At 35.9% G+C, this 14,007-nt stretch overlaps 1 protein-coding gene across 2 annotated transcripts in view; it reads left to right on the top strand.

Annotated features, from left to right (window-relative positions):
* FAF1 (Fas associated factor 1) overlaps positions 1-14,007 on the top strand; it is a 602,340-nt gene that overhangs the window by 263,425 nt on the left and 324,908 nt on the right. For both annotated transcript variants that reach the window (XM_049875181.1, XM_049875180.1), the window contains exon 7: positions 11,792-11,897. In XM_049875181.1, coding sequence (XP_049731138.1) covers positions 11,792-11,897 — 106 coding nt within the window. The remainder of the gene's footprint in view (positions 1-11,791; positions 11,898-14,007) is intronic.

Genomic DNA, 14,007 nt, shown 5'->3' with positions numbered 1-14,007 from the left:
TGAGGGATTCCAATATATCACTATCACCACTAATTACCAAATTTTGATGAATTAGATATACTTTGGTTAATATTTTGCTGAATCCAATATATCACTGTATTGATGAACGTTAATTATAGACATAAGGACATCTGATCTTTGAAATCATTATGAAGAATGTTACTAAGAATTATGTGAAACCAAATGTTTGTTTATCTAGACAGGTTTAATTGCCAGCAAAGAAAGCAATTAAAAGTAGCTGCAGAGTAAGAGGCCAACCTTTGTTAAACGTGGTTTAAAGATTGTTACAGAACTTGTGGTGATGATAACATGGTGTCTTGGAGGATGTTAACAACTGTAGCAGAGTGTTAATTAAGAATGATGTAATCTTCAGCTTAGAATTATTAGTATCATATGTTAATTTAGCTGGACAGGAGCAAAAACCTAGTTTCAGTTATGATGAGCTCAAGTTGTATTAATAGTAGAAAGATTAACATTTTACTTTTATGCTGCTCCTGAGACAATTTTAAAATCCTGAATGAAATACAGTCAAATGTAAACATCAAGACCCTAACTCATTTACATATGTGCCAGATTTTCAAACTGATTGCTGTTTGAACCTAATCTGTCATTGCTGGCTGCATTAGCTACAACAAACATTACATTTACATATTGATTTCTTATTTTGTTTTAATGTAAATAATCTGTAATTATAGTAAATTTGGTCTTTTGTTGACAAGAGCTCATATGACTCTAAATTTAGAATGAAAATTTAAATTGCCATATGTCGTGCCATTTAATTTAAAATCTTGATGTATCTGAAAAGATAAAAGATCGTTGCAGATTACAAAATATTCCCGAAAAGACAAGAGGGGAAATTTATAGGGCATTTTAGAAAGATGTAAATTGTAGAGTATTAATGAAAAATTCAGTAGCACATTCTAAGAGCATTTATATTTTTATAATAAAAAAATCACAGTAATTTAAGATAAATTACTATTATTTGAAATAAATTACTGTTCTAGTTTCAATATCAAGTTGTATTTAAAAAATCAAATCTAGTGGAAATGAACTTTTTAAGCCTGTTTTATATTGATATTTTTGCTTAAAATATTTGGTGTAGGAAAAGGAGTACGCACACTGTGGGAATAAAACAGGAGACTTTCGGTCGCTGTATTGGTGGTAACACTTTACCCAACATAACTACACCTACAACACTGATTTGAAAAATATAATTTCACTGCAGACAACCTCTATTTGTGAGTTTACATATAGTATTATTAAGTAGCAATGGCAACAAATCCATGTTGCATTTACACTGACTGAAAGTATGTTGTATTTTTTAAGTTAAAAATACAGGGTCAGCTTAATTACAGAAAAAACGGTAGCTGTCAGATTATTTAAGATTAATTTTTTTATGGTTTAGTTTTTTTTTTTATTGAGATATAATTTACATACAATAAATGCGCAATTCTGGTGTCCCTCAGTTGTGTGAGTTTTGACAAAAGCGTAATGTTTTCTACCGCGGATTTTAATGAGCAGGATTACAATTTGAATGTATATACAGGTGTCTAACAGGCAGCTGGCCATTTAGAAGCCTGTGCTGAACTGATGGCAGCTGTTTACTTGAGTGCTATGAATACAGAGGCCTAAAAGCCCCAAAGCCCAAGTCTGAATTTGTTGTCTTTCCTAGTCTAGTTGCTTAATTTTAATGGATTTTCACTTGATAACAGTAAGTGCTTCCCCTGCTCCTAGAACTGTTAGTGCTTTAATAGGAGGGATATAGGTTAGCCTGGCCAAATCTTCTACCCACTGAATACCCTAAGAGGGAATTCTGCGTGCATGCGTGCATGCGTGCGCACACACATTAGGTGAAGGTTTACAGGGCAAATTAGTTTCCCATTTGATAGTTTATACACAAATTGTTCCGTGACATTGGTTGCAATCCCTGCAATGTGTAAGTACTCTCCACATTACCACCCTGAGTTCCTCATTTCCATTTGTCTGGTTTTCCTGCCCCTTCCTGCCTTCTCATCTTTGCTTTTGGGCATATGTTGCCCTTTTGGTGTTATATAGATGAATGTTCTAAGGAGCGGTTTCCTCATGGGTGTTAGGCGTGTCTATTGTTTGATTGAAAGGTGATCTATGGGAATACCTTCAGTTCCAAGTTAGGAGGGTGTCTAAGGGCCACAGTCTCAGGGGTTCCTCCAGTCTCTCTCAGATCTATAAATCTAGTATTTTTTTATAAATTTGAATTTTGTTCTACATTTTTTCTCCCCACTCTAACCAGAACCTTCTATTGTGATCCTGGTCAGAGCGGTAGGTAGTGGTAGCCAGGTACCATCTAGTTCTTCTGGTCTCAGGCTGGTGGAGGCTGTGGTTCCTGTGGTCCATTAGTCCTTTGGACTAATTTTTTTCTTGAGTCTTTCGTCTTCTTCACTCTCCTTTGCTTCAGACAGAAAGACACCAGTAGTTGTATTTTAGATGGCCATCCTCAAGCTTGTAAGACTCCAGATGGTACTCACCAAAGCAGAATATAGGGTGTTGTCTTTATGAAATTTTGCCAATTGACCAAATGTCTCCCGAGACTATGGTTCTTAGCCTTCAAGCCCAGTAACTCAGCCCCTGAAGGTGTTTGGTTATATCTAGGATGTTTCCATGACTGTGTACCCTGTGTGCCGTATTATATATATGAGTATACGTGCAGCACATACAAATATGTATGTAGAAATATCCATAGCCAAACCTGTGTATGCGAGTTTACTCCCATGCTCCCTCTCACACCTGTTCAGCGTACATATTTACCTGTGTATCCACTCATAAATTGTTGTTTGTTATTACTGTTGTCACAGAATTGTTTGTTATATTATTTACTATCATTGCCTTTTATTCTTGTGTACCTCTCAGTGTCTTCCCTTGCCACGGTCGTGTTGTGCTGACTTCCCCCATATTGTGTTACTGCCTTTCCCTTCACCAAAGTTGACAGGTCTCTACTCTCTGATTAGTAATTTTCCCTCCCTCCCCCTTCTACCCCTGGTAACCATCAAAAAATGTTTCTTTCTCTGTGTAAACCTTTTCTTGACTATGTATAATAGTGGTCTTATACAATATTTGTCTTTTTGTGATTGACTTATTTCACTCAGTGTCGTGTCCTCCAGATTCATCCATGTTGTGAGGTGTTTTGCAGATTGATCATTATCTTTATCATTTTGTAGTATTCCATCGTGCATATGTACCACAGTTTGCTTATCTATTCATCTGTTGATGGGCACTTAGATTGTTTCCATCTTTTTGCTATTGTGAATTATGGTGTAGTGAACATGGGTGAGCATATGTATGTTTTTGTCTTGGCTCTTATTTCTCTAGGATACATACTTAGAAGTGGGATTGCTGGATCATACAGTATTTCTACTTCTAGCTTTTTAAGGAAGTGGCATACCGTTTTCCATAGTGGTTGTACCATTTTACACTCCCACCAGCAGTTTATAAGAGTTCAAATCTCCCCACAACCTTGCCAGCATTTGTTTTCTGTTTTTTTAATCAGTGCTGATATTGCCAGGGTGAGATGGCATCTCACTGTAGTTTTGATTTGCATCTCTCTAATGGCTAATAATCCTGAGCATCTCATCATGTGTTTTTAGCTGTCTGAATATCTTCTTTGGTGAAGCATCTATTCATGTCCTTTGCCCATTTTTTAGTTGAGTTGTTTGTCTTTTTGTTGTTGAGGTGTTCAAGTTCTCTTTAAGTTTTAGAGATTAGACCCTTGTCACATATGTCATAGATGAATTTTTTTCCCCAGCCTGTAAGTTCTTTTTTTATTCTTTTGCTGCAGTCTTCTGATAACTCTACATGTTTAATTTTTAGGAAATCTCAGTTATCTAGTTTATCTTATGCTGTTTGTACATTTTTAGTTATGTTTGTTATTTTACTTATGCCATATATTAGGACCCCTAGTTTTGTCCCAGTTCTTTTCTTCCATGATTTTTATGGTTTTAGATTTTATATTTAGGTTTTTAATCTATTTTGAGTTAGTTTTTGTGTATGATGTGAGATGTGGATCTTGTTTCATATTTCTACAAATGAGTATCCAGTTTTGCCAGCACCATTTGTTAAAGAGACCTTCTCTTCACCAGTTAATGAACTTTGATCCTTTGTCAAAATCAGCTGTCCATACGTGGATGGGTTTACTTTTGGATAAGAGGGAATTCTTTATTTAAGGAATTGCTGGAGAGGAAATCCTTAAATTATTATTATTATTGATGCATAACATCCTGGCTACTCCTTTTCTACCCTGTGAAATGAACCTGCTGCTGTTTGGCATGAGGGAAGCCATTCCTTTTCTTCATCAGGAATTAATGACAAATATATAGCTACATGAAGTCCTTGGTTGGTACAAATGGTTAACATGCTTGGCTGCTAGCCAAAAGGTTGAAGGTTCAGGTCCACCCAGAGATGCCTTAGAAGAATGACCTGCGATGTACTTCTAAAAAAAGAAAAAAAACCGCCATTGAAAACCCTGAGGACCGCAGCTCTACTCTGGCACACATGGGGTCAATGAGTCGGAATCAGTTTGATGGCATCTGGTCTGTTCTGGTCTGGTCCTAGAGCTATATGGTGATCAAATGATTTTCAGTACCATTGTGCAGCCTTATGTGAACCTTGAAATTCTCTGCATCACCTGTATTAAAATAACCATGTGCTTTCTCCACTAAAGTGCTCTCTGAATCTGAAATAAATTCAGTGTGTAAAGTAGTAATGACTCTCGCACGTGTTCTTGTAGTGTTGTTGCTGATTTTATCTATCCTTGACATATGGAGGCTAATAATTTATTACTTTATATGTTCACATGTATGAAAGTAGCTTCAAATTTATTTATTGTGGCCATTGTGTTAAAATTGGCTGTACATTATTTTTCCCTTATTTAGGGGAAAGAAAAAAAAACTGGGGAGGGAGGATATAAAATGTATTAAACTGAGCCAGTGAATTAAAATGAAATTACAATCATTAAAAGGTGTTTTACAGATGACTGGTCTATCCCTGATAAATGTGTACAGTTAAATTGGAAAAGAATCTCCCAAGGCATAGATGGACATAACTTCTAATGAAACAGCATTGGAAATGTAAGACTTATGGACAAAGAAGAAAGTAGAAAAAGGATGTTCTGTTGAAGCTATTTCTAGAACTGTCTTGGTGACCCAGGTATAAATACTTGGTTGTCATACTGAGAACTTTGAGGAGGAGATTTCTGTCTGTGTTTAGCTCTATTATTCTCTCTCTTATATCCCCTTTTCTCACCTTCCCATTTCCGCACCATTTTCAAATTAAGAAACTGGCTGGGGAAATTGTGAGATGATATATACGAAAATGCCTAGCCCTTTGCCTGTGAGGTGCTTAACCGTGTTAGATTTCCTTTCCTTTTATTTTTTTATCTTATATATTTATCATTATTACTTTTGCAAGTAGCATGTAGCTCAGAATCTGGGCACAATGTATATGATTATGATTACATTTTAAACTTTAATTTCAGTCTCTATATGAGGGTAGAACAAGGACTGATAAGTTTCAATGTCTATTTATAGAAACAAAATCATCTCCTTGTTAGTAGATGCAAATATTCCCATTGTAAGAAAAATCATAATAGGGAATAAAAATTTAAAAGCCAGCGAGGAAAGGATGTTCTGTCAAAAGCGTTTCTCGTATTGAGCTAAAACTCAAATTGCTTTAAAAAAATTCCTACATTTGCTTATACTTTTCCTTCTTAATGAAGAGAAAACTTGCCATTAAGAAGAAACACAACAAAAAGCCCTTTCATATTGTTTCCCACCTAACTATTTTGATTGACATTTATCTTTTGAGTTACTCTAAATATCGAAAGTTGAAGTAACATCAATGTCTATTTTGAATGTAAAAGAGAGACTGTTTGGAGGTAGGTTAACTGTGACTATCCTGACCAAGCATTAGGAGGCACTGTTAGGAAGAAAATTGCTCCTGGATGTAGCAACTTTGGACTCATCTCACTTTATTACCAGCAGCAGCTAAAATCAATTTGCCTAGATAATATTTTAGTAATCAACCCTTTGCAGATTTTGCACATCAGCATGATTAAATTCCCTGCAGCCTTTCCTACCCTACCCCCTGAAAAATCACTTCCCCCCAAAACTCATAAAACGAAGAAACAAAATTTACTCAGCTCACATGCTGGCTTCTATGAAAAGCCTTCTGAGTCTAATTTGGGTATTCTTTCTTTAGTTTTCCATAGCACCTTAGTAAAATCGGTTGTTAGATTCTTAGCACGTGGTACCTGTAAGCTTGCTTGTCCACCCACCCCTCCATAAATTCAGTGAAGGCAGAAGTATGATATTACTAGCTTTCCATCCCTGGTACGTGAAGGGCAAATCATAAGAGTGTAATCACTAAAGTGAGTTAGACCTGGGTCACTGCTGCTTATTATTTGCATAACATTAAGCAGATAACTTAATATCAGTTCCCTCATCTGTAAAATGAAAATGATAATAATAACTTCATAAAGTTGGCGTGAAGCTCTTAATGCCTGATGTATACCTGTTAGTTGCCATTGAGTCAGCTCTGACTCATAGAGACCTTATGTATAAGTTGCCCAGCCCTATACCATCCTCACTGTTGTTAAGTTTGAACCCGTTGTTGTAGCCACTGTGTCAGTCCATCTCATTGAGGTCCTTTCCCTTTTTTGCTGACCCTCTACTCTACCAAACACAATGTCCATCTGCAACGATTGGTTCTTCCTGATAATGTATTCAAAGTAAGTGAGATGAAGCCTTGACATCCTTGTTTCTAAGGAGCATTCTGATTTGTTTGTTGTTCTTCTGGCAGTCCATGATATATTCAATATTCTTCACCAACACCACAATTTGAATGTGTCAGTTCTTCTTCAGTCTTCCTTTTTCATTGTCCAGCTTTTGAATGCATATGAGGCAATCGAAAATACCAGTAGCACTTGTTGAAGACTATTGTTGTTGATAGTTGCACCACATTTCTGACTTATGGCGACACCACATGTGCAGAGTAGAACTGCTGCATAGGGTTTTCAAGGCTGTGACCTTTCAGAAGCAGATCACGAGGCCTGTCTTCCAAGGTATCTTGGATAGGTTGGAACCACCGACCTTTTGGCTACTACCCGTTGCCGTCTAGTCGATTCCAACTCAGCGACAGAGTAGAAATGCTCCATAGGGTTTCCAGGGAGTGCCTGGTGGATTTGAACTGCTAACCTTTTTGGTTAGCAACCATAGCACTTAACCACTACACCACCAGGGTTTTGTTTTTGCTACTAGTCGAGTGCTTAACCAAAAGACTAGCCATTAATAATGGCTAAGTGAATGAACGAGGGTGGAATCTGAGGATGCAGATAATACCCTCAGCTAACTTCTTCCAAAAAAAAAAAAAAAAACCCTTCTTCACAAGGAGCATGAATATGGTAGATTAAGCTGTGTAAAGAAAAAAAAAAAATGCTGTGACTCTGGATAACATCAGGCACAATATATGTAATTGTGTCCAGTACACCAAAGAATGTTCTACCTCTTGAACTCCTGCAGGGGAGTGGAACTAAAATATGAAAAATAACTACCATAAAAGCACCATAGCTCCTTTTGTTGATGTGTCATTGTCATTCTAAAATTTTGAAGCATATGAATCCTTCAAAAGTATTTTATTTTCAATAAGGTATAATAGGTCCTCTTACAACTTATATGCATTAAAAATTCACATGTGGTTTTTAAAAAATTTAATATTCATAGTTGTATGAAGTAGGAATTATTACCTTTTTCCTGAAGAGGAAACTGCTACTACAGAATAATTAAGTACCTAAAATAGGGCCTCGTATGTGGTGGATAATAAATACTGTTGAAACAATGAATAATTGACTTGTTAGGGTCAAACAGCTAGTAAGTAGTAGAACAGCGATTCGAGTCTTTCTCTGCCTCCTGAGCCATAAATATTTTGCCAACTTACTCTCCCTCAGAGCTATCCAAGAATTGTAGAACTAGACTAAATTGATGTTCTTCTAGGCTGGCTGTCAAGGGTGGTCCTGGCATTTTCTGCAAAGTTATTGCGTAAGTCTGCCACTCAAGATCAAGAAATATTTCTAAGGAATTGCATAAAGGCAAGCGCTAAAAATATTAAGCATATGTGTAGACCCATACGTTAAGATAAAGCAGGATCTACATAATAAGACTCCTGAAACTCTGAGCTCCTTAGCCTAACATTTGAAGCCCTTTTTCTTTTATAAGTCCTTAGTATTTTTCAAGTTTCATCTTTCACAAACCCTTCTTTACATCCCATTACACGTCTTTCTCATTGCTTTCTGTGTCTTCCCTATATTTTCCAGCCTCCATCTCTGCTCAGATTATTCTTTGTTTGAAATCATCCTCCATATCTTCTTGTCAAATTACTGTCTATCCATCTTCATGCCACTCCAAAGTAATCTCTCCCTTCTCCGCAATTCACCATATCTTATTGTTTGAACTTCTCTGTATAGTCTTGTCTTGAGGTCAATGATTAAGGTTTTTTTTTTTTCTTAATGTATTCCTGTAAATAATAAGAATGAAATATTTAGCAGGCAGTCTTACTTATCTTTGTATCTCCCAAAACAGCCTAGCCTTTTGGGAGATGGAATGCTTAGTTATAAAGAATATAGAATCAAATCTAAGTTAGAAACTGGGTTCCACCTTTAATTGCTACATGACCTTGGGCAATTATTTAACCTTTCTAAACCACAGTTTTATTATAAATAAAATGACACCACACAGGAAGGCTCAAAAATGAGAAATCAGTAGTTCTTTATACAGAGCTGTTCCTTAAATGTTTATAGGATTGAGTTGAATCACCTTGTAGTATGGTACATGGAGCCTGTTACCATTTCCTGAACATGGACATTTTTCTGACCTTACTGTACTTAATGTCTCAACAGCATTTGGCATAATTGACCATGCCCTCTTAATGGAAACAGTTACTTCTTTTGGCTCCTTTATACTCCCATTGCCGTTGAGTCGATTCCGACTCATAGCAACCCTATAGGACAGAGTAGAACTGCGTAATTTTTCTCTGATCTCATGGTTATGAATCTCCTTTACCCTGACTTCTCCTCTGCTTCAAATAATTGGAATGCCCTAGGACTCCATCTTGGCCCCTCTCCTTTTCTCTAGGCACCCTGTTTCCCCAGATGATTGCTTTTAGCCACAAAGTCTAAATGCTGTCTACAAGCTCCTGCTCTGAGCTCTCTTGCCTGACCTTCAGCTCTTATATCCAACTGTAAATGACATCTCTTTTTGGACGTCTAATAGGTATCTTAAACTTAACAAATTCAAAACTTTACTCTCAGTTTCCCATACCCAACCTGCTCCTACCCACTTTTCCTCATCTCCCTAAATGGTAATTTTATTCTTTAATTTGCTTAGGGCAGAAACCTTGGTTTTTTTTTTTCTCACACTTCATCCATAAATTATCTGGATTCTACCTGTAAAATATATCCTGAACCTGACAACTCCTCACCATCTCCACTTCTGCCACCTTAGTTCAAGCCACCATCTGTTCTTCCCTGGACCAGCCTCCTACCTACTTTCCTGCCTCCATTCTTGCCCAGCTATAGCCAGAGCAGCCAGAGATCTTACCATTTCCTTCTTCAAGCCCTCCAATGACTTTCCTTTGTAATTACTATAAAATTCCAAATTCCTTATTACGGTCTACAACGACCCACATGATCAGACCCCTGCTACCTCTTTCTCAGGAAGGCCTTGCCCAAGTGTTCTGTTGATAGTAATTCCCTTTACCCCACCTATTAATCTTCTAATTGCACTCTATTTTCTTCAAAGCACTTAGCATTCTCTGAAATTATTTATTCACTTACTTATCGTTTGTCTCTCTTATTGGAATGTAAGTTTCAAGAAGACAGGGATCATGTTTTTCTTGTTCACCACTGAATTCCTAGCAACGAGAGCAGTGCTGTGCACATAGTAGGTGCTCAATAAATATGTGTTAACTGATTGAGTGAATGAACATGCTATCTTCTTCTACCTGTTATTTTCTTTTCTAAAAAATACCACCCATTTCCCTTCTCCCTCAAAAAACAAAACAAAGCAAAAATTTCATCCCTTCCAAGTGACAAACTCTATACTCCTACTTATCCTTCACATTTCAAGTTACTTGTTTCTTACCTTCTAAATCTTTACCCTAACCCTTTTTCCAGTCTCATTGAGACAGAGTTAAGCACTTCCTTCTCAGTTCTCATTTTATTTTTTTTTTTCACTTTATCGATTGTACCTATTACATTATACTGTGGTGGTTTATGTATCTCTCTACCCACATTGGACTCTCAAGTTTTTCACGGACAAGAACTATGTAATATTCCAGTTAGTTTCCTTAGCACTGAGCATTGATAAATAAATGAATTAAAAAGAGAATCTTAACTTCCACAGTAGTTTTCTAGAAGGTAACATAGTTGCATGAGATACAACGATGGGTAAGATTCTTGTATTCCAAAAATTCACAATTTGTTCATTATTCGATAATAGTTATCTTCAGTATGCCAGGCATTATGCTTAAGTGCTAAGGATACAAGGATAAAGGTTCCTGCCTCAAGAAACTCTATTTTAGTGAAGTATAATTTCCTTTGATTTTTATCAAAAACATTTCATGCTATAAATTAGTGTTTCCTAGGTATTTTAAATTTATAATTAACTTTTGAACTTATGGGACACAACAGGATAGACTTTTGGGATAGTTCTGCTGCCTGATTTTAATACGTTGTATGTATGTCTTCACATAGCTACAGATTGGCAAAGGAGTAGTGCGAACCTTGTACATATACAAAATATTTTCCTGATGCCATATGCATGGCATAATTACACTCAAGGTGGACGGTAGAAATTATTCAGTAGGGTAGTATTAGATTTTTGTTTTCAATACAGATAAAAAGGATTTTCTTAGTGTTGTCATAGACAAAATCTGTCTTCTGAATTTTGACTGAAACTGTTGGATGCCTTTGAACTATGGTATTGGCAAAGAATATTGAATATACCATGGACTTCTAGAAGGAATAAATCTGTCTTGAAAGAAGAACAGCCAGAATGCTCCTTAGAAGCAAGGATGGTGAGACTTTGCCTTATGTACTTTGGACATGTTATCAGGAAGGACCAGTCCCTGGAGAACAACATCATGCTTGGTAAAGTAGAAGGTCAGTGAAAAAGAGGAATACCTTCAATGAGACGGACTGTCACAGTGGTGGCAATGGTGGGCTCAAACATAGCAACAATTGTGAGGATGGTGCAGGACTGGGCAGTGTTTCGTTCTGTTGTACATAGGGTCGCTATGAGTTGGAACGGACTCGATGTCATCTAATCACAGCAACACAATATGTATAAGTATAAACAATAGTTTTATGTTTCTTCTCCTCCAGAACAGTTATTTTTAATGGAATTGAACCAGTCTTTGAGTATACATTTTAGTTTAGTAGCATATTTGGAATTTGATAAAACTAGATGCTGGACAAATTTGGTTCTATTGGAGGAAATACATGTGACTTTCCTTATAGAAAATTCGTATTTATTCAAGATGTTTAGAACTGAAGTCTAAAAGCACCTTGGTAGAGAAGGAGTTAACAGGTTAGCTCCCCTTGGTTGTTCTCAGCATGCTGTCTTGCTTTTAGGAGTTGAAAAGATGATAACATTGGGTCTGGACATGCCTGTGTGGAGGTTAGGGTACTCCTGGGGTTTTGCAGCTAGCTGTAAAGCATGCTGGAACTTGTTCATCCCTGAGTTCCTTGTTTTTCTTTCAACCCTTTCAGTGCCCTGCAGGAGTCATTAAATCAAAGCTTCATGCTGATCGTCACCCACCGAGAAGTCCAGCGGGAGTACAACCTGAACTTCTCCGGAAGCAGTACCATTCAGGAGGTGAGTTACGTCTCACAGCTGAGGAGTAAAGGCACCTCATTATAGCTAATGTTGACCCTGTTAGAGAGGGCTTATCTGTTCTGGTTGGAAACTCTCTTTATGTTTCATTATTGGGTTCATAATTTTAATTAACTGGAGCATCAGTGATTACTGTAGATAAACTAAATGATGACCTAGAAAGATAGACGTTGTAAACGGGAGCTCTCGATAATTCTGAAAATGTCAATTTCAACCCCTGTTGAAAAATTACTCAACATTATGTAATATATTTGATGGTTTTATAGTAATTATTCACAACATTAATTTGCAAATTGTTGACACGGTGAATTTTGGAGAATATTTATATTTATTTGAAACATTTTTCTCAAATATATTATTTATAATATGTCACCTGCCTCTTGTCAGAAAGAATATGAGGTGGCTTTTCTTAAGCAGTTTAGTCCCAGCCTTGGACAGTATTCATTTTCTAAAGTAAAATGCTACTAGAGACCCTCATTTAGCTCAGAGTATCTGAGAAGAATTTACTTACAGTGTCATTATTTTCTTCGACATGGCCAACCAGGGCCACAGTGTTTCAAAAATGAACTTCCCCAAGGGAGAAGAGGCATGTTCTTGGTATGCCTGTGCCCCACCCAACTTGTAAGTTGTGAAGACAGCAATCATTTGTCTACTAATGGTTTTTAAAAGGGAGTTAATCATTCTTGGATTATTTCATAGATTTATTCTTAGACTATATAGTTTTAAATAATTACTAATGTCATGCTGAAAAATAAGCCATTTTTACCCTAATCATTTCAGTAGTGGCTAAGCAATTAATGATTTCTTTTTTTCACATATTGTCAATGAATTTCATCTTCTGACTTTGACATAAATTATTGCTTGAAGCTTATTTTCTGTTTATCACTTGCACAGCTTGTTGACTGATAACTAAAGCCTTTAAATTTTTTTTTCTGAAGCCTAATTTGAATTGTAGGTTTGAGTTATTTGATATTTTTCAAGATTTTAAATACATATACATTTAAATACATATGCTTCATTTTTAACCCCTATCGCGTGTTCTTCTATTCTCTAAATTTAAAATTTTATTTCTTAAAGGATCATTGTTGTTTTTAAATTTAAAAACAACAATTAAATTAAAATTAAATTGTCGTTTTTAAATTTACTATCATTGTATCTCAGAGTACATGAACTTTATGATAGTAAAATCTTGAGTTATATTTGCATATAACTAAACAAGGAAATTTAATTTCAAAGTAACTCCAGTTTAAACAACAAAGCAAAGGTTATAAGGTAAATTTCACGGTGTTGTTGATTTACTTTTTTGAACTGAAGAATAAGATAGTTTATGATGGGTAAATATGGACTGCCTTCTTTTTTTTCTGAATGAAATTTTTTTAGCTAATATTCCTTTTTTTTCTTTTTAACATTACATTTCTATAGTTTGGGTGTGTTTCAACTTTCTTCCACAAGGGGGCGGAAAGGACTATTAAGTTGATAGTCTAAAAAATGCCATTCAGTGCTTTCAAATTAGCTTCTCTTATATTAACAAAAAGGAGCATAATGGCCAAGTTATTGTTTGATTTACAGATAATTGGCATATTGCAGGGAGGAGACTTAATTTCACCCTTTTAAATTAAACAGGGAGATTTAAAAAGACATAAAATATTCATTAATGTTCGGTGATTATAAAGCAGTGGCATATATTTATTTTGCCTTTATTACTGTTTCGATGGGAAAATACTGCAAATATTTCCGAAATCGAGTTGGCCATACTGACAAGTTGATATGTTTAAGCAGCGTTAATGCAATCTGCTCACACCTGATATCCTATGCAGAATGATTCAAAATGACTACATCAATTATTAAAAGAAATATTTAAAATTCTGTAAAAGTGCCATCGTGTGCCACAGTTGGCTGAAACTGTTCTCCATGGCCTGGTATTTAGATTATCAAATATATTTTTAAACTTCAAGGACTTGAAAACTGTAAATCTTTTTCATACCATTTTCTAAATATTATTTGAAAAATGTTCCACAAATATTTTTGGAGAGGCAGATATCCTCTAATTCTTGCCAAGAGTTTGGTTATTTCCTTTTATTTGTCTTTGCTG

Source organism: Elephas maximus, chromosome 3 (genome assembly GCF_024166365.1).
Source record: "Elephas maximus indicus isolate mEleMax1 chromosome 3, mEleMax1 primary haplotype, whole genome shotgun sequence".
Lineage (NCBI taxonomy): Eukaryota > Metazoa > Chordata > Mammalia > Proboscidea > Elephantidae > Elephas > Elephas maximus.
Note: the sequence above shows the minus strand (reverse complement) of the source record. Positions and strands in the feature narration are given on the sequence as shown.